This window comes from Exophiala spinifera (assembly GCF_000836115.1).
Source record: "Exophiala spinifera strain CBS 89968 unplaced genomic scaffold supercont1.8, whole genome shotgun sequence".
Lineage (NCBI taxonomy): Eukaryota > Fungi > Ascomycota > Eurotiomycetes > Chaetothyriales > Herpotrichiellaceae > Exophiala > Exophiala spinifera.
Window position 1 is genome coordinate 1,425,153 of NW_015622520.1, and position 27,433 is coordinate 1,452,585.

General features: G+C 51.8%; 10 protein-coding genes across 10 annotated transcripts; 6 read left to right on the forward strand and 4 right to left on the reverse strand.

The window, feature by feature from the left end:
- Nucleotides 1-873: 873 nt before the first annotated feature.
- Nucleotides 874-1,777, reverse strand: PV08_10541 (uncharacterized protein; the record flags this gene model as incomplete). The annotated part of the gene is made up of 4 exons (XM_016384855.1): nucleotides 874-1,424; nucleotides 1,485-1,538; nucleotides 1,600-1,665; nucleotides 1,720-1,777. 4 exons carry the CDS (start codon nucleotides 1,775-1,777, stop codon nucleotides 874-876), a joined length of 729 nt encoding a protein of 242 aa, XP_016231457.1.
- A 2,208-nt stretch (nucleotides 1,778-3,985) lies between these two features.
- Nucleotides 3,986-6,049, forward strand: PV08_10542 (uncharacterized protein; the record flags this gene model as incomplete). Its single annotated transcript, XM_016384856.1, has 1 exon — nucleotides 3,986-6,049. The coding sequence occupies one exon, from the start codon at nucleotides 3,986-3,988 to the stop codon at nucleotides 6,047-6,049; it is 2,064 nt and encodes a 687-aa protein (XP_016231458.1).
- A 3,298-nt stretch (nucleotides 6,050-9,347) lies between these two features.
- PV08_10543 (uncharacterized protein) lies at nucleotides 9,348-10,157 on the forward strand (the record flags this gene model as incomplete). Its single annotated transcript, XM_016384857.1, has 1 exon — nucleotides 9,348-10,157. One exon carries the CDS (start codon nucleotides 9,348-9,350, stop codon nucleotides 10,155-10,157), a length of 810 nt encoding a protein of 269 aa, XP_016231459.1.
- A 611-nt stretch (nucleotides 10,158-10,768) lies between these two features.
- On the forward strand, nucleotides 10,769-12,442 carry PV08_10544 (uncharacterized protein; the record flags this gene model as incomplete). Its single annotated transcript, XM_016384858.1, has 1 exon — nucleotides 10,769-12,442. The coding sequence occupies one exon, from the start codon at nucleotides 10,769-10,771 to the stop codon at nucleotides 12,440-12,442; it is 1,674 nt and encodes a 557-aa protein (XP_016231460.1).
- Nucleotides 12,443-12,945: 503 nt separating this feature from the next.
- On the reverse strand, nucleotides 12,946-15,923 carry PV08_10545 (uncharacterized protein; the record flags this gene model as incomplete). The annotated part of the gene is made up of 3 exons (XM_016384859.1): nucleotides 12,946-13,010; nucleotides 13,095-13,136; nucleotides 13,211-15,923. 3 exons carry the CDS (start codon nucleotides 15,921-15,923, stop codon nucleotides 12,946-12,948), a joined length of 2,820 nt encoding a protein of 939 aa, XP_016231461.1.
- A 671-nt stretch (nucleotides 15,924-16,594) lies between these two features.
- On the forward strand, nucleotides 16,595-17,761 carry PV08_10546 (eukaryotic translation initiation factor 3 subunit I; the record flags this gene model as incomplete). Its single annotated transcript, XM_016384860.1, has 4 exons — nucleotides 16,595-16,621; nucleotides 16,676-17,182; nucleotides 17,236-17,352; nucleotides 17,402-17,761. The coding sequence occupies 4 exons, from the start codon at nucleotides 16,595-16,597 to the stop codon at nucleotides 17,759-17,761; spliced, it is 1,011 nt and encodes a 336-aa protein (XP_016231462.1).
- Nucleotides 17,762-19,329: 1,568 nt separating this feature from the next.
- Nucleotides 19,330-20,583, forward strand: PV08_10547 (uncharacterized protein; the record flags this gene model as incomplete). The annotated part of the gene is made up of 1 exon (XM_016384861.1): nucleotides 19,330-20,583. The coding sequence occupies one exon, from the start codon at nucleotides 19,330-19,332 to the stop codon at nucleotides 20,581-20,583; it is 1,254 nt and encodes a 417-aa protein (XP_016231463.1).
- Nucleotides 20,584-21,344: 761 nt separating this feature from the next.
- On the reverse strand, nucleotides 21,345-23,634 carry PV08_10548 (uncharacterized protein; the record flags this gene model as incomplete). The annotated part of the gene is made up of 3 exons (XM_016384862.1): nucleotides 21,345-22,966; nucleotides 23,025-23,257; nucleotides 23,330-23,634. 3 exons carry the CDS (start codon nucleotides 23,632-23,634, stop codon nucleotides 21,345-21,347), a joined length of 2,160 nt encoding a protein of 719 aa, XP_016231464.1.
- Nucleotides 23,635-24,709: 1,075 nt separating this feature from the next.
- PV08_10549 (uncharacterized protein) lies at nucleotides 24,710-25,181 on the forward strand (the record flags this gene model as incomplete). Its single annotated transcript, XM_016384863.1, has 2 exons — nucleotides 24,710-24,905; nucleotides 25,012-25,181. The coding sequence occupies 2 exons, from the start codon at nucleotides 24,710-24,712 to the stop codon at nucleotides 25,179-25,181; spliced, it is 366 nt and encodes a 121-aa protein (XP_016231465.1).
- A 534-nt stretch (nucleotides 25,182-25,715) lies between these two features.
- Nucleotides 25,716-27,023, reverse strand: PV08_10550 (uncharacterized protein; the record flags this gene model as incomplete). The annotated part of the gene is made up of 1 exon (XM_016384864.1): nucleotides 25,716-27,023. The coding sequence occupies one exon, from the start codon at nucleotides 27,021-27,023 to the stop codon at nucleotides 25,716-25,718; it is 1,308 nt and encodes a 435-aa protein (XP_016231466.1).
- Nucleotides 27,024-27,433: the final 410 nt, after the last annotated feature.

Genomic DNA, 27,433 nt, shown 5'->3' on the forward strand with positions numbered 1-27,433 from the left:
TGATCAGTTCCCTGCACCGACTCTTCACAGCTCCCATCACATCGAAACTGAGAGAAAAGTGAAAGTTCGTGCTCTCGTCGTCGACATCCGCTCGCCTTCTCTTCTTTGTCTCTATCGCCACACGACTCCTCCATATACGTACAAAAGAACTCCCCCACGGGGCAGTGCCACGACGTGAACGCCCCGGACGAATATCACCCGAGGATTAACCGACAGCCTCGTCAACACACAAGGCGGAATTTTCAGGAGTAGGGACGGGTTTGATCTATGCCAGGCTGGAGCGTGAAAGGGATAAAGGGATGAAGCATGGCCGCAATCAAGAGAAAACATTCATATGGTACCAGAGAAGCGTCCGCCTCCTGTCGAGTCTTTCGAGTCTTTTCGAGTCCTTCCATCGTCGGCTTCAGACACGTTTACATGGATTTCGCGAAGCTGTCACCAGCGTAGAAAACTCAGACATGGAGAAGCAAGGAATGGAAGATTTTTATGTGGAATAGGATTTTTGTTTTTTGATTATGGAGGTCAAGGAACCTTTGATTATGAAAACGTGTTGAGATGCGAACCTATCAAGGTGCAATAGCATAAACCGATCCCTCATCCACCTTGCAAAGGCGCTGTACACCCATGACCACGATTGTCCACCAAACCAATTGGCCCAGCTTGAAAACATAGTACATAATGTGGCAACCCAAGTGCAGTGTGGTGAGCCTCCCCATGGGAAACATTTGCAAAAGCTCTTTGTGACCTTGCCTCCAGTAGAAATCTCAATTGATGAGATGTGATTGCTGACTCACTTGCAGATGCTTATGTAGCATGTTGAATACATGGCAGACATAGCTGCAGAGAGTGTCAGGGTATCGCGTTGTGTCACGCTTAGGCCATGACCAGGGCAGTCAGGAGACCAATGAGGGCCAAGCCGACATGAGCGCCTGCAATGCCAGCAACATTCGCAGTGGGTGCAGGTGGGTTGTTGTCAGTCGTAGCAGTGGCACTCTCGCTGGAAGTCGGGACAGTGGCTGGAGTGGTCTCAAGAGTGGTCTCAAGAGTGGTCTCAAGAGTGACAGAGGAAGTGGTCTCAGAGGTAGTCTCAGTGCCAGAGCTGAATCCAGGTGGAGTGATGGTCTCAGGGGGAGCGGTTGTTCCAGCGGTGCTAACATCAGAAGTGGTGACAGCAGTAGTGGTGACAGCAGTAGTGGTGACTTCAGTAGTCGCAACACTTGCAGTGTCAACTGAGGCGACAATGCTAGTGGTGCTCGGCGCAGCGACAGAAGTGGTGGTGACAACAGTGGCCGCAGTACTTCCAGTAGTGGGAATTGCAGGTGGCATGTAAGTCGAGTACACCGTAGACATGGTGGTGGTAGACGGTTCGCCATAGGAAGCGAAGGAGACTCCGCAATCAGCAGAGGCAGTCACAGTGACGGTGCCTGAAGAAGAAATTAAATTAGTCCACAAATTTTCGGCAAAGGGAATGGAATCTGGCTTACCACGCGCGACGAGATTGACGATGTCCTTGGCTTCTGCAGCCTCATAGCCACGAGCTGTAAGGTCACTTAGCATTTGCAAAGATTGTTGAAGAGCAAGTCAATCATTTGTTCTCACCTTGCAAGATGGCAACGGCAGCGTCTTTCGCATCAGCACGATTGGTACGTTCCATGGGGGTAGCGGCTACACTTCAGTCAGCGAGGAAAACTTCGAAGTGAAGTTGCGTGGCATCCTTACCCGAGCCAAAGACATTCAAGTCGAGGGCGGCAAGCGCGAGGAGGCGTTCGCTCTTCATGTTGACGATGCGGAGTGGATGGGATTGGATGGTAAGGAGGTATTGAGTAAGAGTTGCAGATGAGGATGCGTATCCAAGCTGATGGAGTCTGGATCCAAAAGAGACAGAGAGGATTGAGGCGATGGGTAGAATAGAGGTGTAAGTTCAAGTTTTCGCGGGAGAAGAACGTGGGAGGTTTAAGTAGTTGCAAGAACAGTGCCTCAGATCGACCCAGGGTGGCACTAACCTCGTTCGGCGCCTGCAATCGATCCTGTCCTCTGATTCGCCGCAGGTGATCAATAGAAGGAGCGACGATGACCTTGGCGACGTTTCCTGTGATCTGAAGAGGTTTGGAGGAGACTCAGAAAGTTGATTGATCCCAGAGCGCGGCGAGGAGCGTTGGGCTGATCAGTTTCATACGGCATGCAAGCACCCGGGGGCAGCAGTAGATCGACAATTACAAACACCACGACCCCAGATCAGAGTCTGTCTGCAGCTTTCACTTACTTCTGATCGCTCTGTCCAACACAATTAGCAGGCTCACCTCTGTCATATGTCGGATAGCAGAAAAGGATTCTCTCTAGTCGATCTTTTGAGCCCAACCCTGAGAGGCGGCAGTGCCTAGCGTCGGCTACCTGCACAGTCTCATCTCGACCTTCCCACCTTCTTCACAGATCTGCCGCACTCTTCGACGGCAAGCGAGGTTTCCTGTGCCACAGATTCACAAGGGTTCTGTGCGGCTTTGTCGGATTACAGTTATCATTGTGATACAGAAGCAAGAGGAGTCTACGCACGAGGTGGGCAAGAAGAGATGCGATCTGCTTAGCGGCGGCTATACCCGAAGACGCTAATCCAATTATCGTTAGCGCCTAACTTGGCATATCTTGTTCTTGGACGAGGCTGTGGCGGAGGAGGAGAAATGCTGAGGACTTCTATCTATGCTCTTGAACGAGGAATTGCATTCATGGGCTTGTGGAGAGTGCGGCTCAAGTATGCCACCCTACATGTCATATCAGGAGACCATGTCTGTATACTCATGTTGGGCACAAGGCTCTGTTCGTCACTGGAGATTTGGCACAGTGGCCGGCCCTCGTGGCTACCTAGTAGAGCAGAATGTTCAATGACTATGAGGTTTTGGCGCTTCTCTATGCCCATGAAAATCTTCGTCGTTGTTGTTGTTTATACACCCCTTTGATACAGAGCGTGGATCGGGAAGAGCTGCTCCCGAGGACGGCCAGTACTGCAAGGGCAGTCCTCTCTATCTCAAAGAGCAGGCGCGTGGACTTTCTGGAATCAGCTTCGTAGACGTAGACTTTCCCTTATGGAGGTTATCTTTCTGTATCTCGGAGCATTATCCAGGAACGCTGTGCAACAACACACTGAGGTGTTGTGAGTTCGATGCCGCCTTGATGAAGTGTCTACGGCTAAACCGCGGTTGAAAGTGCGGGAAGATTGGTCCTTGCTGTCGTGGCTCTAATAAAATGGGCCATGGTCTCCCAAGGTTATAACCATGGCACAATGCTTTGTATTGCTAAACTGAAACCCTAAAAGAAGGCAATTTGATGCCCTAGCTGCTTGCTATTATCCCCTTACATCAACGCCAGGCCGCGTGAATGCACCCTTTCTCCTCCTTGACAATTGGCATCTTCGTTGCCGGGTACATTACAGCGCGCTGGGATCTCGTCACAAGGCTCTACGAACTGTCCGTATTTGCGTGGGATCACGGTGTTGTGGTAAGTGTAATCTTGGGATTCTGGCGATCAAGCTGATGCAAATGCGCAGGCTCGAGCCACGAGAGGCTTTGCCATCCTTACCCTAATTTTCATCGCCCTCGCTATCCCCCTAGATCGCCTTGCTGCGCACGAAGGAACAGTTGTGAGTCCGAGACAGTGTTGGAGCTTAAAATCACGGAGGAACTGAGTGGTGTACAGCATCCGCGCATGCCTGCGCATGGAATATCAGCGCGAGAACAACTACGCCGACGAGGTTCTTTTTGACCCTTGACACAATGCTATCATGGTTGAGAGCAACGATGGCATGCTTCGAGTATTTTGGCCAAATAGCCTTACTCGGACAACAACACCTGGTGTGATTGTGGGATGGAGGAACTCAGAACTGGACTTGTTTGTTATTACGGTCCTTGAAGATGTCGAGGTATTGTCTCCCAATAAGAAATCCTGCACGCGACTCTAATTGGCATAGGTTCGCAGTGTCGAGGGCGCACTCAGGATGGGCACTCTGTTTCGTAACAGCCCATATCCGGTGGTACGAATATTTCAGTTGTGTGACCGCACGAATATGCACGTTTTGGGCACTCTGAACTATCCGGATCTGCCAGATCGCTTCGAGCCCAGCAAGATCTGTGCTTTCACCGTTCCTGGCGGGAAACGACCCTACATTTATTGCCCACCAGATTCCGGACTGTCTGTGCAAATAGTTCTCTTCGACCCGCCAAACCCTACTCAGATGCAATACGTGTCCCTTGAGCCCATATCTCTCGCACTAGGTCGTACGGCTCAGAGACCTCGTTGGCTCGCAGATGAAGTCGAGATCCAGGAAGAGCAAGAGAAGGACAGAGTTGAGCACTTGGTTGCTAAACTACGCTTTCATACTGTTGTCAGACACGCGCCAACAAGAAAAGAGACGGCTCTTACATCAATTCTCCGTCAAATCAACTGCGCGCAGGAGGTGGCGGATCTCCTGCAGAAGAACACACCCCTCGTAGGCCCGCGCCGGAAAAGAAGCCTGTCAGTCAGTGAGAGGGTTGTTGAATCTGCTCAGTCACTCTACGCCTTTGCAGCATGGTCTCTTTGGACTCTATTCATGACTTATGCCTTCCCGACACTGCTATATCTCTTCAAAATTGCCCTTATTGGTCACCGCATACTTGCCGAGGGCGTCTTGCAAGTCCTAGAATGGCCGTTACCCCTGAAACGGCTACACTTACCAGAGAGTCGTCAGTCTATACACGGTGTGTTTGCCCTGAAAGACATCTCGGCCTGCTGTCAGCAAGTCCACCTTCGGCTCCAGCAATTTTCATACTATCCAACGCAATATTCGCTGCTCCGGCGACGCCATGCAACGTGGTCATCATTTCCTACCACCAACAGCGACTACATACGCTTCTACAACTCTCTCTGGCTAGTTGCCAACGATGTCATTATCGGTATCGCTCTCGGAAGTTTCTTGAGTGATAATGCAGCAGCCACAGCCCAGTTTATTGGGGCCGTTCTCAATGAATATACGGTTGAGGGGCTTAAACGCGTTATCCGCTGGCTCATGTCATATCCTGGTGGCCTCAAATTGAACACTGAGCTCGCCGCATTCATGGGCGATTTGTTCTTGTGGGTCATCGAGTATTGGTCTTCGACCATAGTGATGTTGATCCTTCCAAGATTGCCCATGATTGTCTACTTTATCGCGTTCTCCTCTTTTGCCGGTGCCAGCATGCCTATCGCCATTCTCTCAGACCTTCTGAGTCTGACAACAATCCACATCTATTCCTTCTATGTCGCCAGTGCGCGTATATTCAATTGGCAACTGACCATTATTGTCAGTCTGTTCCACCTTTTCCGGGGGAAGAAACGAAATGTCCTCCGCAACAGAATTGATAATTGCGACTATGACCTCGACCAACTTCTACTTGGGACTATCTTGTTCACCTTGTTATTTTTCCTGTTGCCCACAGTTATGGTGTTCTATCTCACGTTCGCCCTTGCTCGGATGGCGATTATCTCATTGAAAGCGACCTTAGATACCTGCTTGGCCTGTCTGAATCACTTTCCCTTGTTTGCTCTGATGCTCAGGATCAAAGACAGCAAAAGACTCCCAGGTGGTGTTCATTTTGAACTTCTCAACGCGGAGCAGTCCCAACCACCTCGCCAAAACGGGACAGAACACCCTGAGAGCACGTCAAGGGACCACGCCGAATATGACGATGACGAGGCATTGGCCACAAGTGTGGCCTATATCAGACTATCATCCACACCGCTGTCTCTGCGCCAAATTTTCGAGCAGTATTTCCAGCTGGGGGCCCGCATCCGCCAACATTATCTTTCTCCCAAGGTCGTCTTCAGACTCTGCTCCGGGCGGTTTGTACCCCCCCTTGGTAGAAGTGAGATGTACGGACTTCAGTACTCTGCTCTCCCTCGAGAACGAGCAACTATCTCCGAAGTGTGGAAAAACCTAAGAGAGTCGGAATCGGCTCCGGTCAATGGGACGGTAGCAAAATCTCTCAATCGACAAGCGTCATTAGATACGCTTGGACGGGCGATGAGTAGACAGTGGCAGTAGACTCATGATCAATGCAGAATTCATGGATAAGGCATAGATTTGTTACAACGCCTGACCCCCAGTAAGCTGCAGCCGCCTTGCTCCTGTCCGCCAGACATCTTGCTTACGTCATCGAACGGCCTCTTTTGATACCATTCTCCTGCCTCCTTGGTTTTGCTCCGTCGCCTTCATTGTTCATCTTCATCCTTCCTCTTCATCACTGAATATATGTTTCTTGCAGGCGCTCATCGCATACCAGTAGCCTCTGCTCCTCGCTGATCTCCTTTCTACCATCGCTCAGGATCAAGTCGTTGAAATCATGGCTAAATGTCCAAACTGCGGCGGACGGGTTGATGTAACGAAGGATGGAGACTGGGGCCATTGCGCTGATTGTATGTTATTCCGTCGTCTAAGCCCTTTTGACTTACAACTGCAAATACTGACGACGGCAAGAAGGCAACAATGTAGGGGAGTTATGCCCCGGGAATACACTCGGAGACTGATTCATTCGACAGATAATCGAGATCAAAAAAGAAGATAAGGAACAGGGAGCAGCTCAAGGATCAACTTCTTCGTCCGAGGTGAAGAAATAGGGCAATACGAGGCTAAGAATTTCTTCCTTCACTTGGTATGAATGGGCGATGGCTTCTGTAGCGAAAGCGCCTAGTTAGGGCGTCGTGTATCAGTGCCGCCGTTTGAGCGGACACAAGACTTCCAGTATATTCAAACCTTGAAGAAGCACAAGCTCCACGTCTCACCACTTGCATTCCTTCCAGGACGATACGACCCATCCATTTTGATTGACTTAGTTCGAACGTTGGAACCTGCTTTTCGAGATGTCCCCTACCGGATCGACTCCCCGGGCATACAATCTTCGCTCCATCCCCAGGTGGATATGAATGCATATATGTACAACATAGATGAGGAGCTCATTGAGGCCCTCCGTTCTCCAGATCAAAATTGCCTGGTTCCAATACTACTATTACCCATTTTAGCGTGTGCGCACTCGAGCGTTGTGACAGCCTTATGAGAGACATGATTCGAGGCCATTTGCTTGGAGACGGTCTACAGGATACACATTCAGGCGACTACTATCCCTCTCATCAGACATTGGTAAATTCTGAGCGACCGTGGCTCGCAGCGATACACTCCAGCACAGATCTACAATTCCAATTGCATAGTTCATATCCGTGCACTTAGGGCTGAGGCTCATTTGTACTGTAGCAATGCTGACGCCTACCAGACGGACTGCCTAAGGCTGCAAGGACAGGCTGACGAATGCTTCGAGCTGCATTCCTTGGCTTGGTGCTATGGCTCACCGGCTCCATCCATGCAGCATCCATGCAGGAACGGTCGGAGGCGAGGTGTTGACGATGATCACCGTCACGGAAAGCGAACAGGCTGATATTCTGGTTTCCGATCCAAAATCTGATGCTCCCACTCCAACTTGCTTGAAGGCTTTCGTTCCCTAGCTCAACTTCGGAATGCGCGCACAGCAGGCTTCGATCCACCGTCAGCGTGAGCCATGTGTTTCGGCCGAGGAGGGAAACATCAAGCATGGTTGGCGGATGAGCACCAGGGCGGAAAACTGGCGCCTCCAGCCCCGTGGTCTGATTTCGCTTGATGGATGCGACCCAATCAAGGCCACCAGCCAAATGTTTGGCAGAATGTTGGATGAGCTTGTCAACATCTTCTGGGAACCGCCTTGGCCATTTCAGTCTGTTACCTGACCCCGCGTTGTCCGATTTCGACCCGAACAACCGGATGTCAGGACTCTCAGCAGGGAGCAGTGGAGCAACTCACGCAATGGTTCTTTTTGTGGGTTGACGCTCTGTATTCCCTGCTCACCTATATCCACCAGCTGATTCGACCACTCACTGCTCAGTGCTCACCGTGGCTGTTTGACTCCTTCACGCCAGGGCAACTCCAAGCCTGATCATTGATGCAGTGATTAGTTATGGGTCACCTCCACTCTGTCTCCATTTACCTTAAAGAATGCGACAAGTTTCCCTTCGGCTTACGAGCCAATCACCCTCGGACATCAGCACAGTTTCCGTTTCCACGAGAAGGCAGTCGTTCTATGCCACAAATCTAGCTAGAACAAGTCGCCGCATGTCGCTCTTTCGGCGTTGGCATTCGGACGAAGTCAAGCAAAAACCAGTCAAATAAATTAATCTAGCTGACCAAGCGTAAGCGGCTGCTCTGGGGCTCTGCACATGGAACTCCGGCCATGGACCGTTGACCTATTTCGGTATTTAAGCATGTCATGAGCCATACGGAGTACCGTCTCGAGGTTTGTTGGCTTGATATCTTGTTGAGCACAACGACACCACACAGCTGTACGATGTTTCTAGAGCCACTACGGCGGGATGGCGATGTCGATCAAGCTACAGGACTTATAGTGCTTGAGAGCCATAACGAGACTGGCTCTGTTCAGGCTGCTTTCCGGCCAGTTTCCCGTCTAAAACATGACAATGCGGAGCCTCCGTCAGTCTCTCGTCCCCAACTCGTGGTCCAGACCTCAAACAGCAAGGTTCAAACAACGTTGTCTGCAATTGAACGCTTTTCCTGGGAGTTCGATAAGAAAGAACTGGCGTCCATCCGCCATCCTCGAAAACGAAAATCTCCTGTTGATGACCATCAGGCTGTGGAACTGAGAAGGGCGGCTCGGCTACCCAGATTCTCGGTCAATATATTCCACACAGAACCACTCAACAATTTCCCAATTCCATCGGAAGGATGTGTGCCTCGCATGATCAAACACTGTAGCTTTCGCCCTTCCATCTCGTGCTGAGTCTACTATACTGACAAGATCTATAGACCTGCAGGTCTGGGCACCGCAGCATGGAAGGGCATTTGCATTCGAAGGTCACCCAATGCCATACCAATCCTTGGTATTCCCCTTTGCACTCGAGCGCGCAGTTGTGTTCGAAGCCATAGTGGCTCTGAGTCGCGCGTCGTGGCTGTTACAGGAGAGGCTGCCTTGGTCCAAAGACAATGCATTGGCTCTTCACCGTTCCAACGCCTTCGCTCAGCTTCGACTCCGGCTATTATCAAGAGAGACATGCGCGGATGATGCTACAATTGTGACGATTGCTGCGCTGACAACGATAGATGTGAGCTCTCCTGACTTCTGTCATAACCCCGTGGGACACATGCTGATGGAAACTGCAGTACATGCTTGGTATTCATGAAGGCGCAGAAAATCATATTAATGCCATGCAAAGGATCCGAACAATTAGGACAGATTTGAAGGGTGATACACCTTGGCAGCATTTTGTGAACGCCTCCTTGGACGCGTATGAGGTCCCTAGCCACAATGCCTGAGCAAGCTGACCAGCCTAGTTACTTCTCACTTTGGAACTTCGTCAAACAGCGAAATGCAGCACTGTCAAGCATGTCTCAACTCACTATGGAGTCCCCCTTGCGGAACGATCTGCCTCTCTACCCTTCATTACCTTTCAGCATCAAGGTATGCGAGTCGTTGTCGAAAGTCTCGTCTGCGTTCAACGACATGGCAATAGCAGGACAATTGTCAATTCAGATGATCGGAATCATCGCCACCTTGTCTACCATGATGAAGAATGAAAGTGGTGGTAGCCTCGGCCTGGGCAGCCCAAGCACGAGCAGTCCTGCGAGCTCAGGGCCAAATTCGCCCAGTGAGCGCAACCTCCTCCACATCATCGCCGACCTCCGATGTTTATCTATGTTGGGAACCGTACCAATCGAACACCTTCTATGTCATGGCCTCATCGGCTTCTGTTTGAGGTTGCATTTTCGGGAGGAGAAGCTAGGAGATGACTTTGACGAAATAATACAAGGACTGGAAGACACGCTAGTGGGCCGCGGGAAACCAAGGCCTCAGCAAGACCTTGAAAAATTCTACAAAGAGCACAAAGATTGCCTCCTTTGGATCGCTTTCGCTGCCGCAGATGCCCTAGAAATGTCGCCACCATTCTCACGCAAATCTATGGTACTTGAACAGACGCTGGATAGATATCCTACCGAAACTAGCAGATGGGAAACACTCGATAAAATTCTTCGACGGTTTTTGTGGAATGACTTCTTGGCACAACATTGGAAGAGACGATGGGAGGTCGCGACTCGAAGACGACTAAAGGCACGCTGATCGCTATAGCGTTCGCAGGGCTACAGCTTCTTCCATGAGCATCATATTTTCCTGGTATGGACCTATGACACCATGTGAATGCGTCGTACGCGAAAAAAGGCGGATCCTGGGAGTCTCTCGAGATCGTGCAGCCCTCACCACAGCCGAACCAGACACAATACCTATGCTCTGAGGTGATTGTCAAAGGCGGTGGCGTTTGGCTCTGAATAATGCCTGTGCAGCTTTGACACCTACACGATGAAATTCTCATCAGGGCCACCTGGTGCGCCTGTATACGAGTTCGGGACAGATGATCAGGCTGACTATGACATAAATTGCGTACCGTTTTGGCGCCAGTTTTCTTGGACCACCAAACATGGCAACACCCTTCGCTTATCCTTAGCCCTCATTGAATGCCACAAAGCCTCGAGACGAGACTTGCTCTCACGCCCTCAGCTCCTCCAAGCGTGCAAGTACAGCTGCCTAGACATCCCCCTCCTTGGCCGAGGCATGACCGCAACCAAGCTGAGGTATATATACAACATCGGCAACCGCAATGGCGCGCCGGGTCCGACCAAGTCGAGCAAGACTACTTTCGTCTTACAAATGTACGAGGCTCGCTCATTATCATTATGGCTGTTGGCTGGATAGACCTTCCACAGGGATGGAGACTTCAAGATGTACAGGCAGTATTGAACGTGGTTATCGCCACGCTCAGCGCCATCGCAATATTTGTTTGTGCGCGCTGGTGCTGGCAGTCTAGCTTTCCCAAGATAGGCCAGCGCAGTGTGCCTCTTAAAGATTTGTTGACGATTGGCACACTGGGCGAAGCTCTGGATGTGGTCATGCTCCTCAGGTGGCGATCGCTCTCTATTCAAAATTCAAAGTTACTCGGACAATGCGTCGTTGTGGTCTTCTTTTCGGTCGTTGCACTTGTGTCTGGACCAATAGCGCGATACTCCAGTCGCCACAGCTTCAAGCTCAATCCCCTCGAGATATCAGGATCCGTTGCATGGCGTTTCCACGACTGCATCATCAGCGCACCGGTGACTTGGAATGCTACCTTCACAAGCCTCGACCGAGCACGGTTTCCGCACGATCAACTCCTCGACTTCGTTCCCGACACAACAGTCGACTGGCGATACCGAGCCGAAGAATGGAATTCGTCGTGGTCTTTCGACTGCCTACCGACCCACGAGACAGCTATCGACCTCGAAGACGTCGGCAACTGCACCAGCAACATGCCCGATGAGATCCCGGGCCTGCAAAGAATTATCTCAACGGAAATGTTCAACACCAGTAATGGCGAGATGGGTTGGTGGCATGGCGACTACCGCGAGGACAACGTCTTGAAAGACGTGCTCATGCTTATCGCGGCCGTGAAGACTACGGAAATAGACGACACAAGTGATCAGGTTCACGAGATCGCGTTGGAGCTCGCTGCTGTCCACATGCACAATGTGAACGTCAAGCCCGAAGACGAAGACAGTGCTTGCGACTTTGGAACAGGACCCGTCCAGTCGGCGAGCTACACAAAGATACAGTGCGTAGTGCGTCGACTTCCGGGGCGCATGGACGACGAGTATGCTGCGTTCCCAGATGGCATGGTACCCAGCTGCTTGGCCCAGGCCGCCGTGCAGAACTACCAGGCGCGGTTCATCAGCGAGAGTGTCAATGGGAAACCACCCGGCATAGTCGCGCCGGAGGACCTTGTGAGATTCACGCAGGTCTGGATGGCGACGAAAGACACGCAGAATCTCCTGACGGTCGCGAGGAGCATCAGCGTGCAGGTTGGCATTGTGCAACTTTCGGCCGCGTTTTTGGCTTTCGTGCTTCTGGTCTTCGTGTTGATTGTCCTGGGCCTGGCGGCGTATGCGTACGGGTACCTGAGGCACAGAAGGGTGTTCAAGAGCAGACCTCAGTCAAAGATCGACTGGATGATCGAGACGATCGACGAGACAAGGGGTGGTCATGGTGGTGATGAAGATGGTCAGCCCACTCCCAATCTGCAGAGCGACGAGACGAAAACAGGACGGGCGGAGGCGTCGTCGGCGGAGAAGAGGAGATCCCTATTTGAAAATGCCATCTACCACCTTGATCGGGAAGTGTGCGCTCAACGGAATCCCGACTGCGTGGCTCGAAGTGGAGCTAACGAGGCAGATGAAAGCCCTGAAGGCCTCTTAGGGGAGGGAGATTCGGTTCGACCGACGACGACGAAGACGACACCAAATGCTGAAAAGCCATCTGATTCGTTGGACACGAGGGTGTCGACGGAAGTGGTGGGAGCACCCATCGTTCCAGCGTGATCATGTACCGGAGTCAACCTGCACCTGCTCCATCATCCACCCACGTGGTCCTGACTGGGTTTGCTGCCATCGTTCGCTGGCTCATAGGCGCTCTTCAACAGACGGATTGACGGAAGACGTTTTGTGTGATGGGAACTTTCGAGACGCTGTGCTGTACTCCGGACGGAGCTTTCTCTCGCGTACCTTACTGAGGTCATGTGTAAATGAATACAACACCAAATTGATGATCCTCTATTAGTCCACATTGAACGTGGCGAGGAATGTGCAACGCTCTAATACTCGGTTGACGAAACAAGGTCGACGGCGAACGACTAATCAGGCTATTGTGCATAGAAAACATATTCGTCCGAATTTTTTGTCTACCAATATGGTGAATGTTGGGTATCTCTGTGTTGTGTTGTGTTGTGTTGCCGTTGTTGAAAGTCGTTACAAATCAATCATATATACATAGGCGAAATCTCCGAACTGCCCAAAATCCATCCATCCCATCTGCAAAGACTTGACTAGAACAATCCGTCGATTTCGCCGGTTTCAGAGTCCACATCTACATTCAAATACCCCGGTGCGGCTGCGAGAGCGTTAGTGATCCGAACCAGTAATGGAGAGTGCTTGGGCGCCAGCAGAAAAAGAAGGAGGGGAAAAAAGAACTTACTTGGAAGGCCTGGGATCGTTTGGATATCGGCAGCAAGAGCATCTGGTGATAGAAAGAGTCAGTAGGCTGCACGCAAAAAGGAAGTGAGACGGAGAGGAAGAAGACAAAAGACTCACATAAATACGAAGCTCCAGCAGCAAGTCTGACATCCCGAATAGGGACGGTGAAGCCGGATGGAGCACCTTTCAGCGCCGGGTCGTGACTGAGACTGTATTGTGTCTTTGCGATGCAGATGGGCAGATTTCCAAACCCAGTCTTGTTGTACATGTCCACCTTTTTCTGCGCGACCTCGCTAAATTCGACCGCTGCGGCGCCGTACATCTCCTTGCCGATCTTCTCGATGCGCTCCTGGACGCTGCCATCAAGCTCGTACAGAAGCTTGAAGTTCTTGGGTTTGGATGAGGCTTCGATGACGGCTTTGGCTAGATCTACGGCACCGGCACCACCTTCTGCCCAGTGGTTGGCAGGTACAGCGGCCTCGGCTCCGGCGGAGAGAGCTTCTTCCTCAATGACCTTGAGTTCAGCCTCAGTATCTGTCTCGAATTTGTTGATGGCAACGACGACGGGTACGCCGTACGATTTCGCATTGGCAATATGTTTCTTGAGGTTCACACAGCCAGCCCTGAGCATATCAATGTTCTCAGTGCGGTATGCCTCGGGAAGTGCTGCACCAGCTGAGATCTCGGGGCCGCCACCGTGAACTTTCAAGGCTCGAATCGTGGCAACTACTACCACAACATCAGGCACAAGGCCAGAAGACCTACACTTGATGTTGAAGAATCTTTCACCACCCATGGTGAAGTCGAAGCCAGCCTCGGTTACGACAAATCCAGCCTTGGCTTCGTGATCCTCATCTGGCTCAGTTCCGGCCAACTTCAGCGCCAATTTGTCGGCTAGCACAGAGCTGTTTCCGATACTGATGTTGGCGAATGGACCGGCATGCACGAAGACCGGAGTGCCTTCGAGACTTTGCATGAGATTGGGCTTGATGGCATCTCTCATAAGGGCTGTCAGTGCGCCACCCGCACCAATGTCATCACAAGTGACGGGGTCGCCAGATTTGGAAAACCCGATCACCATTCTGCCAAGACGTTCGCGAAGATCGTTGAGGTCGTTGCTGAGCGCAAGAATCGCCATACATTCACTAGCGACAGAGATGTCAAACGCAGTCTGTCGTGTGTGCCCCTTTTCTGTGGGGGCTTGACCGATCGTGATTCCTCTCAGGTGCCTATCGTTGACATCAAGCACTCTCCTCCAGGTGATGGTTTCGGGATCAATGTCCAACCGGGCAAAGCGACGAATTTCATCTTCGGTCAAGTCATTGGGGTCGGTCTTGTCAATCCCAAGCTTCTTCAATCTTCGCAACATGACCGGAGCAAATTCTCGTTTTCCTTTCTTGCTTGGGACCAAGCGCTTGTAGAGCGGGCCGTCCTTCTGCGTTGACTCATGAAACATGCGAGTATCAATCGCAGCGGCAAGCAGGTTGTTTGCAGCGGTGATAGCATGAATGTCACCAGTAAGATGAAGGTTGAACTCATCCATCGGAATGACTTGACTGTAGCCACCTCCAGCTGCACCTCCCTTGATACCAAAGGTTGGTCCCATACTGGGCTGTCTGACGTTTGCAAATGTGACTTTGCCCAAATGCGCACCCAGAGCCTGTGTCAGACCCATAGTCGTTGTCGATTTGCCTTCTCCCAAAGGAGTAGGAGTGATGCCACTGACCAGGATATACTTTCCATTCTTACGGTGTTGCAGCCTGGAGAGGAGGGAAAGGTCAACCTTTGCTTTGTACGCACCGTAAGGCTCCAATTCGTTGGGAGCGATGCCGACATCAGCAGCAATGTGGGTGATGTGCCGGGGGTGCTGCGACCTCGAGATAGCGATGTCGGAAGGAACAGGTGACTGCAATTTGATGGGCAATGGCGTGATGTGCCGACTTTTCAGGCGATCAAAGGAAGCAGAGGCCGACTCGACTACGTTCTGCATCAGCATTGCAACCGTCATCGGGCCAACGCCGCCGGGAACTGGAGTGATCTGGGAAGCGACCTCGACTGCAGCATCAAAATCAACGTCACCAACCAGACGCTGGCCTGAGGGCTTCGAAGCGTCTGAGATATAGTTTGTTCCGACGTCGATTACCACAACGCCAGGCTTCAGCCAGTCCCCCTTGACAAAATGGGCTTGACCAATTGCAGCAACTAGAATATCAGCTTGCTTGACCACCTCCTTGAGATTCTGTGTCTTGGAATGGCAGACCGTGACAGTAGCGTCTGCATTCTTGAGCAGATAGCTCACTGGGCTGCCTACGATATCACTGCGCCCAAGGACTACAGCTGTTTTGCCTTTGATCTCGACGCCGCTTTCTTCCAACAATACCATGACTCCCTTCGGTGTGCAGGGGACGAAGAATGGCTTTCCCCCTCTTTTGGCAAGCTCACCAATATTGTAAGTACCAAAGCCATCCACGTCTTTCTCGTCCGATACAGCAGAAGTGATGGCGTGTTCCGAGATGTGCTTCGGGAGAGGTAGCTGGACAAGGATACCGTGGACAGAGGGATCATTGTTGAAGTCGGAGATTTGTTGCAATAGCTCAGGCTCAGAGATCTCGGAAGGAAGGTGTGACAGTGTACAGTCAATGCCAGCCTCCTCGGCCGCCTTCAACTTCATGCGTACATACGTGGTTGAGTCTGGTCGTTCTCCCACCTGTATGATCTTCAAGCACGGTTTGTAACGCGGATTGGACTTCTGCTTGTCTCGTATCTCGTTCGCCAGACGTTCTCTGATCTTCTGCGCGATCGCCTTTCCATCTATCCTAGTTGCACCCATGGCTCTCGTGCTCGAGAAGCGTCTCGCCCGATCTGAAACTGAGGAACAAGAAGACGTAGCTCGTTGTGTAGCAGAGAGAGGGTGCTGTGTGTCCCTATAAGAGAAGCTAGAAGTGACAAGAGTCCTCTTCGCGGACCTGATTGCCAGATGCGGAAAAAAGGAAGCCCGACAACGTGATATCGACACGTGGAGAGGGTTTTTGGAGTAAAAAAGTGTGGTACCTGCAGAAGTAGGAGATGTGATACGTGTACCGAGGACTCGACTGGCCATGAGGTTGTAGGACTCAACGAGAGTAGACAAACCGACCGAGAAGACTCGCTGATGTCGGTCTTGTCAGCTTGAAATCGGTTTGACGAAATCTACCTTGTCAGAAGTCCATGCCACACTGACTGACTTTCTTTCATCGAATTCGTGTGTCATAACCAATTTTTGGTCCCACGAGTCAGTCATCGGGACAAATCACAGCCGAGAGAAAATCCGCGCGACTCATGCAAGTCTTGGCCAACTGCCCACATCGCCGCTCACTCAGAAGCGCATCCACGGGCAAATTCATCCAGGACATCGCGCAGGCATCAGACTTCTCTCCGTTGTAGACATCTCAAGACATAGAACTCCTGATACCTTTCAGGATCCACAGACCGTCATTCAGAGTACCATACTCCCCTGCCACAATGAGACCAACCCTTCTTCAGGGCCATGTGCGTTCTGCTCGAAACAAAATTTCAATCAAGACTCGCTAACGGGAAATCCAGGAGCGGTCCCTCAACCAGATCAAATACAATTCAGACGGCGATTTGTTATTTTCAGTCTCCAAAGACAAGGTCATTTGTGCATGGTTTACGAGCAATGGCGAGCGATTAGGAACATACACGGGACACCAGGGTGCCATCTGGACCGTGGACGTTTCTCCCAACTGCGAACTTCTTGCTTCCGGATCTGCCGACAACACAATTCGGTTATGGAACGTCCGGACGGGCGAGAACGTCAAGACGTGGGAGTTTCCCACTGCTGTCAAGAGAGTCCAGTTTAGTGAGGATGGAAAACAACTTCTAGGAGTTACAGAAAAGCGAATGGGTTACCTAGGAACGATTGTAGTTTACGACGTTCGATATGGAGACGACTTGACGGATCAGACAAATGAGCACAGCTTGAGAATCACCTGCGAAGACAGCAAAGCTACCGTTGCAGGCTGGAGCTACCTCGACAAGTACATCATCTCTGGACACGAGGATGGAACTGTCACGCAGTGGGATGCAAAGGTATGAGGGATAACGAGAAGGAAATTTGATTTCACAACTAATTCTCATAACAGACTGGAGAAAACCTCATGAGCGTGGAAGCCCACGAGTATGACACTGCTATCAACGACCTGCAATTCTCCCCGGACCGGACATACTTTATTACCGCGGGTAAAGACAAAACTGCCAGGGTTTGTATTTGCCTTCCACACATTTCGACGACTACTAATTCCCTCTTAGATATTGTCGACGAGAGACCTGAGCGTTCTGAAAACATATGTTGCTGATACACCTCTCAACACAGCTGCAATCACGTCCAAGAAGGATTTTGTGATTCTCGGAGGTGGCCAGGCGGCAATGGATGTCACGACGACCTCTGCGCGTCAGGGCAAATTTGAGGCTCGTTTCTATCACAAAATCTTTGAGGACGAAATCGGTCGTGTGCGAGGCCATTTCGGTCCATTGAACACTATTGCTGTACATCCCCAAGGTACTGCATATGCGAGCGGTGGCGAGGATGGATACGTACGGATGCACGTCTTCGACAAGTCATACTTTGACTTCATGTACGAGGTGGAACGAGAACAAGCGCGAAAGTAGAGCCTTTTTCTCTTGTCTATGATACCCATGGTTGTTCGATGAATGATGGCGTTTCCATATCAACGAGGAGTCTACAGGGCCATCCAAAGGTCACTACCCGACACCTTACAACTTTCCAGCCCATGTCTACGCCGCAGCGATGCGGCTGCTGGCGGCAGTTGCGGTCACTTTCGAAGAGAGCGAGAGTTCGAAATCAGTATATCGATGGACGTTCTAATGATGATCATGGCGCAAAAAACCAATCAAACAATACCTCCAAAACGACCTAAGACCGGTCGATAATGTGCACATCAGGTCCATCTATGATGCATTTCGGAGACTTGCTGAGGTTGGGTTGTGATCACTGCGACGACATACGATTGACCGGTGTGTGGCTTTTCCTTCAACAATCTCAGCTCGATGCACCTCCGAAAGTGCGACTGCTTCGAAACATGAGAGGAAGGAGAAGAGGGAGGCATAAGTTCGGGTAGATGATACTAGGCACTCTTTATAAAGCCGTGCTTTTGTCAAATCTATTATGAGAAAGGGATGAAAGATACGAGGCCGTCAGCAGGCGCAATGGCCCTTGCTAGACGCGCCAACTTGGGCTTTTCGATAGACAATGAAGACGTCCTCAAGGCTCATTTCAGATGTGTAAAGGCCAACAACCTGGTTTCCCCCATACAGAGCCATACTCGAGATACAATTCAACCTCGGGCTCCTGGACATGAACTCAGCTGGGAGAGGAGGTAGTTGGAAGGACAGACCATGCGAGATGGAATAAGTGGAAGATGACAACAGCGTAAGGCGGGTGCGCCCTGTTGTCATCGACTCATCGTATAATTAGCTTCTGCGGTGGTATAAATCACTCAACACCATCGATCAATCTTCAAATCCCCCACATTTTTTTCCCGCACTTTGATCTCCATTTTTCCTGTCCTCTTCGCTGACTACTTGGTTACTCATTCAATATGTCACCTTTACGACGATTCTTCTACTCTCCCAGCACCGTTCACGTGGCTGTGGTTTTCAGTTACACCGCCAGGTCTTCTCACACTGTATACACCGGCACCACCAGCCTCACGTTGAAGCGCGGGCACAGCTCGCGTTGACCTCCGCATCGGCCCAAGCATTGAACCCCTCGGAGTCATGCGCTCGACCTGAATTTTGGCGCATTGCAGTAGGAGAAAAAAAGCGCAAAGCAAAAATCAGCTTCCAGCCTATCAGTGACTACCTGCATTGTATCCCACTAGCAATTCTTCCAGCCACTCAAAATTTTCACAGAACAACCATACTGAAGTGGCGACTGAACCATACAGTGTCCTTGCATGGCCAGATCAGTGGACGATTCCAGTGTCCCTGAGAAACAGACTTCCGCGGAAAGCGCCGTGTTGGGTGATCACGCCGCTCTCTTAGAATTTCAGCAACGCTCCACCGAATCAAGAATAGCAGACGCCTTGGTTGCAAGCACTTGCAAATTACATAGACCTCAACTGAGGTTATAACGCTATTGCAGCCGTCCATCACAGACCAGAGTCAATAGTTTCGAGTGTCTTGTCTTTGCCAGTGAGACAGGGCCTAGCGCAATCATGACTACCAAAACCGACTTCTCGACGCCCGACATTCCCATGTCAGAGGCGACATTTTACTGTTCGGCATGTACGCGAATCAATGCACCTGCCTCTCTGGTGTTTCGCACTCTGCGCAACACTGAAACATGGAAGGACTGGAATCGCTGGATCCCTCGCGTCAGGGTAACCCACCAACCCGACGACGAAGACGATGCGACCCTGGCCGAAGTCGAAGAACTGGTGCGCAACACTTCCATCGCCGTCAGCTACGACTCTGACATCACGGACGGTGCGGCCCCCAACCATGCTCAGCAACAAGCCGCGCTGCGCCGCAGCCTGGCCCGAGACGTGATTGAATCCCAAGGTGGTGAAGGCGAGGGGAGAAGGAGCACTGACGGCCACCTCTTCCCCCCTGTCACACGCCAGCAACTCCACGCAGGCCGTCGGTCTGAGCAATCTGACCGGCCCGGTCGCCCGGGTTCTTCAGCAGGCTCACCAGCCAGACCAGCCTCGGCGACGAACGAACACTCGGGGGCGCAAAAGTTCCAAGCGGCGCAAGAAGCTCGCAAAGCATCTATGGAAGCCGGTGAAACGCCCCAAGCTCCCCAGAACGCCGTCCTGCTCGAAGCCCCCCACGACCCGTCCGTTCTAATGCCCGCGCCAGCCAACACGGCGTCGACGGCGCTCGCCGTCTTACACAACCACCTTCGCCACAGTAAGGATGGCGGCTCTCGCAAAAGCACGTCGTCCCGGCCCCAACTCAACATCAACGCACTGTACGGCGAACCCAGCGTGCGCATCCAGCTCGGCACGAAACTGAGGTTTTATACCAAGATGAAGCTCCCCAAGAGCCCCGAAGTGAAGCCCGTGAACGTAGTCGTGACCGAAGTGTCGCGGCCCGACGACCCTGCGGACGACCCAGCCGGGTCAGCAGTCGACAACATGACACGCACGCAGACGCACACCGTCTCCAAGTCCGGCGTGTACAGGCTGGTCTGGACCACGGAGAATACGTACAACCCGCCCATAGCGCTGCCGCGGTTCCTGCTCCAGATCCAGCGCGTGCACGAGATCAGACCCATCGTCAGCGGCGACGGCACCGAGCAGTGCGAGTATTGGGACTGGGAGGCCCAGAGGGGCCTGCTGGCGAAGAAGACGAAAAAGGATTCTGCAAAGTACATTGAAGAGCGCTTGGTTGAGTGGGGACAGAGGCTCGGTGAGTTTTGTGAGAGTCTGGCAGGCGCTGTGGAGCGGAGAGATTTCGTCGGGTGAGGATTTGACAGTACCAGAGGAGAGATTTTTGCAAGTTAACCGTATATCCATGGGTTTAGCGCTCAATCTTCGAGGTTTGACTGTTGGGAGGTTCGAGTCATCTACATAATGAGTGGATTTATGGATATCCAAGTACAGTATGCGAAATCACTTTATTGGCAGCAAGGGGGCTTCATCTGCCATTGCGTCAACCAGATCAACGAGACCTTTATATGACGACTAGGGCAAGGAGAAAGTACTCGAATGGGACGAAAGGGTGTTGAATAATTAATGTGTTATTTTAATTGCAGCATTAGTCCAGATTCTACTGTCTTGATATTAGCTGTCAATCGAAGTCAGTATGATAGTACCTCCAGTAAAACTCCGTCGGCGTCTCTAAAGATGTCACCGAATATGCGACCACACCAGTCTCAACACAGTCCATTTCACGATAGCATTCCTCTCGGTGATAGGTGCCATGGCCCAGCCGAAGGTGGTTGAGCGGCATTGTAAGCCTCGTTCATCGTCTGCCAAAGTGCACTTGTAGGTCCAGGACTATCCAGGCCGTATAACGTTGCGCACAGAACTCTGAGGTGCAATCGTCCGAGAAATGCTACACGGAGCAGTGAAATGGCAATAGGGTAAACATAACGAAAACCGCGATGCTGGCTTGCCTTGTGGAGCGGGCTCTTCCATCATGACAACCCAATGCAACAACGGCCTGGGGCATCGTACTCCGGTTCGAGAGCCTCGAACGGAGAGAGGATTGAGTGGCGCGACTTTCAAGTCGCGATATGATGATTGCTCGCCCTCTTCGACAGCCATTCGATGTCCTCAGCATCGATCAGTGCCCCTGCAGCTAACAAGGGGAAGATCTCTCTAAAGGATGTACGAATTGACTCGGGCATAGCATCCAGTAGCCGCCCAAGCACCTCCCCCGCCATCACCATGGACGGTTCGCCGGGAACTTCAGGAACCGCCTGATGTAGATTAAGCAGCGTGGCGTGTCGAGCAGCTTCAGCCATCTGAATCGAATGGTAAATTCGGCAGTCTGAGTCCTCGGGGTGCTGGAATACATCAGGTGCGAAAGGAACTGACCATTCTTCCAGTTGATTCTTCAAATCCTGGGCTAGGCTGATAATAGAAGAGGAATTGCCATATGGTCTCCGACCAGGGAAAGGCCATGCGTAGCGATGTCTGCACTCCACTAGCTGTACAAGCGCTGCTGTCGCGCTGATGAGCGGAAAAAGGGTGGCAGTACATCCCATCAAGGGATCAACTGCAAATCGGGCGCGGTCCGACTGGTTGACTGGGAGGATCTCCGTATAACCCACTTTTCCCACTCTGAAGGGTATCAGGCTCCTTATAACATCTAAGTAAACGTGGGAACTGCAACAAAACTCGAGTGGCCGGGGTCCCCTTGCTCCCTCCCGTACTCTCTGCTTCTGCATATTCATGGCGGTATTGGGCCAGCGTCTTCTGCCAGGTAGATCAATGTGTTCGGAGCACATTCCGGGGCAGCCGCACCATCCGTCGCACTGAGCCATCACTAGGGAAGTCGCTAAAGCGGCTTCCAAATGCATGTCGTCAACTTTAGAAAAGAGCATATGGATGCTCAACTTCAACTGGGAGAATGCGAAGCTACGCAGATGCGTTCCTTCGCGAGAGTCGTTAAATTCTGATATGGCAGCAATTCCACGGAACAGCGCTGGCCACCGTAGCGCAGATGACCATAGCAGTGACGCCGAGATTTCAGGTGGCCGTTCTCTGTGGCAAGTAATGCTACATATTTGGTCGTCAAATCTGCACAACAAGTCTTCTCCAGGGGTGGGGTAAAGATGGGCGCGGACCACAAATTCTAATGCGGAGGCAGAGCGTGCAGATGAAGCAGGAGGTTGGGGTCTGAGATTCGAACACTCCGTTTCCGACCCATCTGTCGTTGTGGGACTGTCGTTCCGTTCGTCAGATATCCCATCCATCGTCCAGTTACCATTGTCTGTTGGTGAGGATCGCTGAACAGTCCAGTCCGCCCGCACGCCTTTGTAGAGAACGCCCGACGTTATACCTGGTGATGTCTGCAGGCCTGATTGCTCACTGTGGATCCGTGTCAACAGTCCATCTTGAGCTTCGACTTGATTTGTCCATTTCCCGACCGAACATGACATGTCAGTGGACGTTTTGTAATTCTCTAGTAATTGTGGCGGGCGTTGACTCATGAATGAGTTTCTTGACGGGTTGATGACTTCGGTTGAGAAAGGTCCAAGTGGTATTTGGTGGTGTACCGGCGCCATGTCCGTCGGGGAGGGCAGTTGGGTAGGTGGAACAGAACCTGGAAAAGAGCTGGGACTCGGAGCGGGTGATCCGCTCTCAGACATTGTCCAGCAACTGAGCGCAGAAGGTGTCGCTGAGGTAGATCAGAACAGAGCAACCGATGTGCACGTTGGCGGTGGCTGTTATCTCACCTGCTTCAGGACTGGGAGCGTACAAAGAGTCTTGAGGAACACCATGGCGTTGCATCCAACGATCAACCTTTGGCTTTTCCACGACGTTCCCCCTGATCTTGAAGCGGAGCGGTGCTTTCCCCGGTTCGTTCAAGCTCCTGTGTTGCTGTTTTCTCACAATGGCACTCATTTCATTCGGCTTCACGTTTTTGTCGTAGCCCCACTGGCTGATCCGTGTCCTGTACTGGCGTAGACTGTATGAGGTCAATTAGGTAGTGTCCAATATGCGGGCGAAGCAACCATTGCAGGAGCCGACATGGACATACTTGGCACCAAAACCTGTCTCTGCTTCGATGAGTCGTTGCACCTCGCTCAGGGGTAGACCATTGTTCACGTGAAGTTCAAGAATGCGAGCTTTATAGGGCTCCCACTTGTCAGGCTGTAACGTGGGCACTTTCCGTTTCCGCTTTTTGGAAGGTATACCTCTCGGAGGGACTTCTGCGTATGACCCATCAGGATGGTGTTGGAAATTCCAATCATGCCGTTGATGACCTGGAACAGACGAAGTGGTGCTCAGCTGTTCATCAGGAGGCTGAGGCTCGAAGATGTCTACTTGACTTGGAATAGGCATGTTGATACCTAAGCAGCACCAGCCTCTGATAAACGGGTACTGATCAATGAATATCTTGCAGTGCGCTCTTGAATGCTGGGACTATCGAAGAATGCAAGACAGCAGAGACGTGGGCGTGGTCCATATACGTTGAGAATGCGGAGAGTTGAGATGGAAGAGGGAAAAAACAACTCGAGTGAGGAGCGTGCCATCATGTAAGGAACGGCCCAGCATCAAGGCCGTTGTCAGTTGATGAGCAGATCCAATCGTACCCCTAGCTGGCCTACCAGTGAGACAAGCCACTGGCGTCTAAGGCTGTGCCCGGATTGTTTTGGCTTCTGCAAAACTCCTATCCAAGGGCTACCAGCATGAGGCACAAGGCGGTGTCATTATGGAACTAACTTCAAATGGCATGGCGTGCACTAAGCAAAAGTCCTATCTCGATTCCACTGCCACCAGCAGGATACACTTCCCGAACTTTTCACTCCCGCGACCCCTGCTCAGCAGATGGAATCGACTACGGAGGTGTCAGGCCGACAAGGTTTTATGTACAAAGAATCCTTGCCCTGGGTGCATCAACCTCCCGGTATCCATAATAAGACAATGAGGTCAGGCTGTTTTTCCAAAACTACTATCTGAATCATGCCCTCTGCCTCTACAGTCCAGATGCGTCATGGCGTGGGTAGTGAACTCATCCTGCTTCTCAGAACTACTATTATGTCTCTCAGGCTTACCTTGTTTCTCAAAACTACTATATCTCTCGACACCCCGACAACCATGTTAGGCCTAAACCATGTAGTTCAAAACTACTATCATTTCACAGCCCTCGTGATTCAAGCACGAACACCACAAGGTTCAGCCTTGTATATATATATATATACACCAGACATATCCACGACAAGACGTTGTGGGATGGAATTTTTGCTGGCGTTACCGTCGTCTAACTAACCACGAATTGCGAATTTGACGCCTTCTCTTGACCTTCCAATTCAGCTTTGTCCACAAGATCGTGATCTACAAGGTCAAGCCCGACCATCCGAGACTCCTTTCCGACAAAACTTGGTGGCGAACTTCCTTCAACCTGGCTGCCGTGGACATGACCACCAACGGCACTGCCATTCTTGACCTTATCATCAACAGCAGGCCTTCCGAGTGTCCCAGCGAGGGTTCACCTTTCAGCCTTGCCAATGCCGTCGCGACCGTCATTGCTCTGCTATCTTTGGCAGTCGCCGTATTCGGATCATATCTCAATTACAAGAGCTACAAGGTTACAAAATCCAAAGAAAAAGAAGGTACCTGCCTGTCTACCCACATACCCGAAGACCCTTCCCTCTCACACCCAGATACTTATCGACGGTGACCACTAACTGTCACACTCGCTCTGGTTCTAGACTTCAGCGTCGGACTTTCTCGTTACCCTGGAGGAGGAGGACGAGGTGGACGGCGTGCCATCTATCCAGTCCCAGGCGGCCTCTACCCGATTCCAGAAGCACACGGGCGTACTGGTCACGTATCACGTCCTGGGGTTACTCCGGAGGCATCTGCATATGTCTGAAGTCGGGACTTGAATCCAGGAGAGGCAGTTTTTGTTTGATGCATATATGTGAAGCCAAGGCTTGGATTCCGGATAGGGGAATCCTGGTCGATGAGTACGGCTTAGGGCAGGAGTCCAGTTCGACCCCAAGAAACGGGAACTCTATTCAATCTCCATATGGACGTGGCATGGGTACATGGGGCAAGGACAGGGGCGAGCCTTTAGATCCCAGATGTCATTTAAGCCATATGATTCACGAATGTGAACAGGACCAGGGTAGTTGTTGATCCGACTACATACACCTATCCTCTGCTCCTTACTCAGTTCATGCGATGCAAGGTTCGTCAAAGCAGGATCTTGGTAGTCCCCCCAAACCAAAAGAAAAGGGAAAAGCAAATCATCTCATACAAGCCATGGAGTTCACATACTCCAAAAAAGGAAGAAGAAAATTCGTCGCTCATTTCTTTCATCACAAAAACAAAAAAATCCCCCGCTTCGCCAGCCTTGTCACTGGCGCCTCGCTATCATACAAGGTAATCTCTTGTGGAACTCTGTCGCGCTGTTTGTCTCACCGGACTTGAAGCTTATTTGTCGTCTTTGTCCTCGTCTGCTGCTCCACGATTTCCAACCACTCCAAAGCACTCACTCTCGCAAACTCGTCCTTGAGCACGGCGCGTTGCAGCACCTTTTCGACGACGCCACCCGTAGGCACTCTACTCCCCTGGTCACCACCGCGTACATGGCTGAGCACAAGCCAGCCTTGTGTGGCCATCAGTTGACGCTGGAACACGCTCCCGCTGTACACGAGCAACTCGCCCGTCGCCGCGACGAGGAGCGTCACGGCGAGGCTGAAGACGTCACTGCTCGTCGTGGCGCAGCTGGTCGGGTCGCGGAGGACCTTGGACGACAACAGCTCGGGGGCCGTGTATTCGCGTGTCACGGCCGCGAGGGTGTTCGGCGAGATGTCGTCGACGTCGAGACGTGTCGACGAGCTGAAATCCGCGTAAACCGGCTCGTACCCCTCGATCGCTTGCGGTGACGACCCGGAGGAGCCAGCAGCGCGCGGCCGGAGGAGGATGTTTCCCGGCTTGACGTCGCCGTGGACTACGCATGCGATGTTGTGAAGCCACGCGAGGCCCGAAACGAGACTGTTGGCCAGGTTCAGCCACTGGGCCACGCTCCCGACAATGGGTTCGTGCATGGTGCGAAGGCTGGACATGACATCTTGCCGGGCCTCGTAGGCGTATTTGCGGATATGATCTTCGAGACTGTACGGGATGGCGTCGAGGACCAGAGTCGTGTCGTCGGGTCCCGCCGTGCCGTGGAAGGGAACGACGTATTTTTCCGAATATGGGATCGTATGGAGGTAAGAGAGCATTTGTGCCTCGGAACGCAAGATGGCGCTGGCGTCGCGACGGCACGGTTTCTTGACCGCGACGACCGTAGGGAGGGATTTTGTCGGGGAAGTGGGTGGTGTGAGAGCCGTCGATGTGGCCGCCTTGGGGTGCGTGCTGGCTTTGAATACGATAGACCAGGCGCCACTTCCAAAAGTCGCGTCGCGGCCACGGTCGTCCTTGAGGATTTCGAAGTCGAACGGACACCGCGGGACTGGGGTATCTTGTGACAAGTCTTCGTTTGTGGTGCTCCGGCTCAGTTGGCTCGATGGGCGTCGTGTTTCGTGTTTGGGAGTTATTAAAGAAGGAGGCGCCGGTGATTTGTATAGCCACGGCGACGAGGGAGGCGTCATCGCTGAAGATGGTACTGACCCATGGCTGGACTGAGGTCTTGAGTTTTCTTTCCACGCTGTCGTCGGGGTGGCCGGAGGGGTGCTTAAGCTCTGATCGAAGAGCGTGGCTTTACGAGGACTGGCGTCCATATCGACCATGAACACCATTCTCTGTCCAGATTGTTCGAGTCGATAGTTTCGGTTTGTGTAAGGTTGTGTGCTGAATATGTTGCGGGCTATGCCGTGATGCTACGGTATCAGGTTTATCACTCGTATCCAGTGTCATAAGCTTGCGGCAATGGCTGTCAATGTTGATCGTGTGCAGAAGTGAATTTTGGCGAAGGACATGCTGAAGAAAGAAGAACAAGAAGAGAGAGGCGTGAAAATGTGTTGAGTTGGTCGCGCGTCAACGGGTTTTCTTTCAAAAAACGTTGTACCATGGATCTGGGCCTCGCCAGGTCGGTACCTCAGGGGCGGTGCACTTGGCAAACCCCCGTGAATCGGATACCCGTCCCTAGTCGTGTGGTCTTGAGCAGAAACAGAAATAAAGTGGTCAGAGA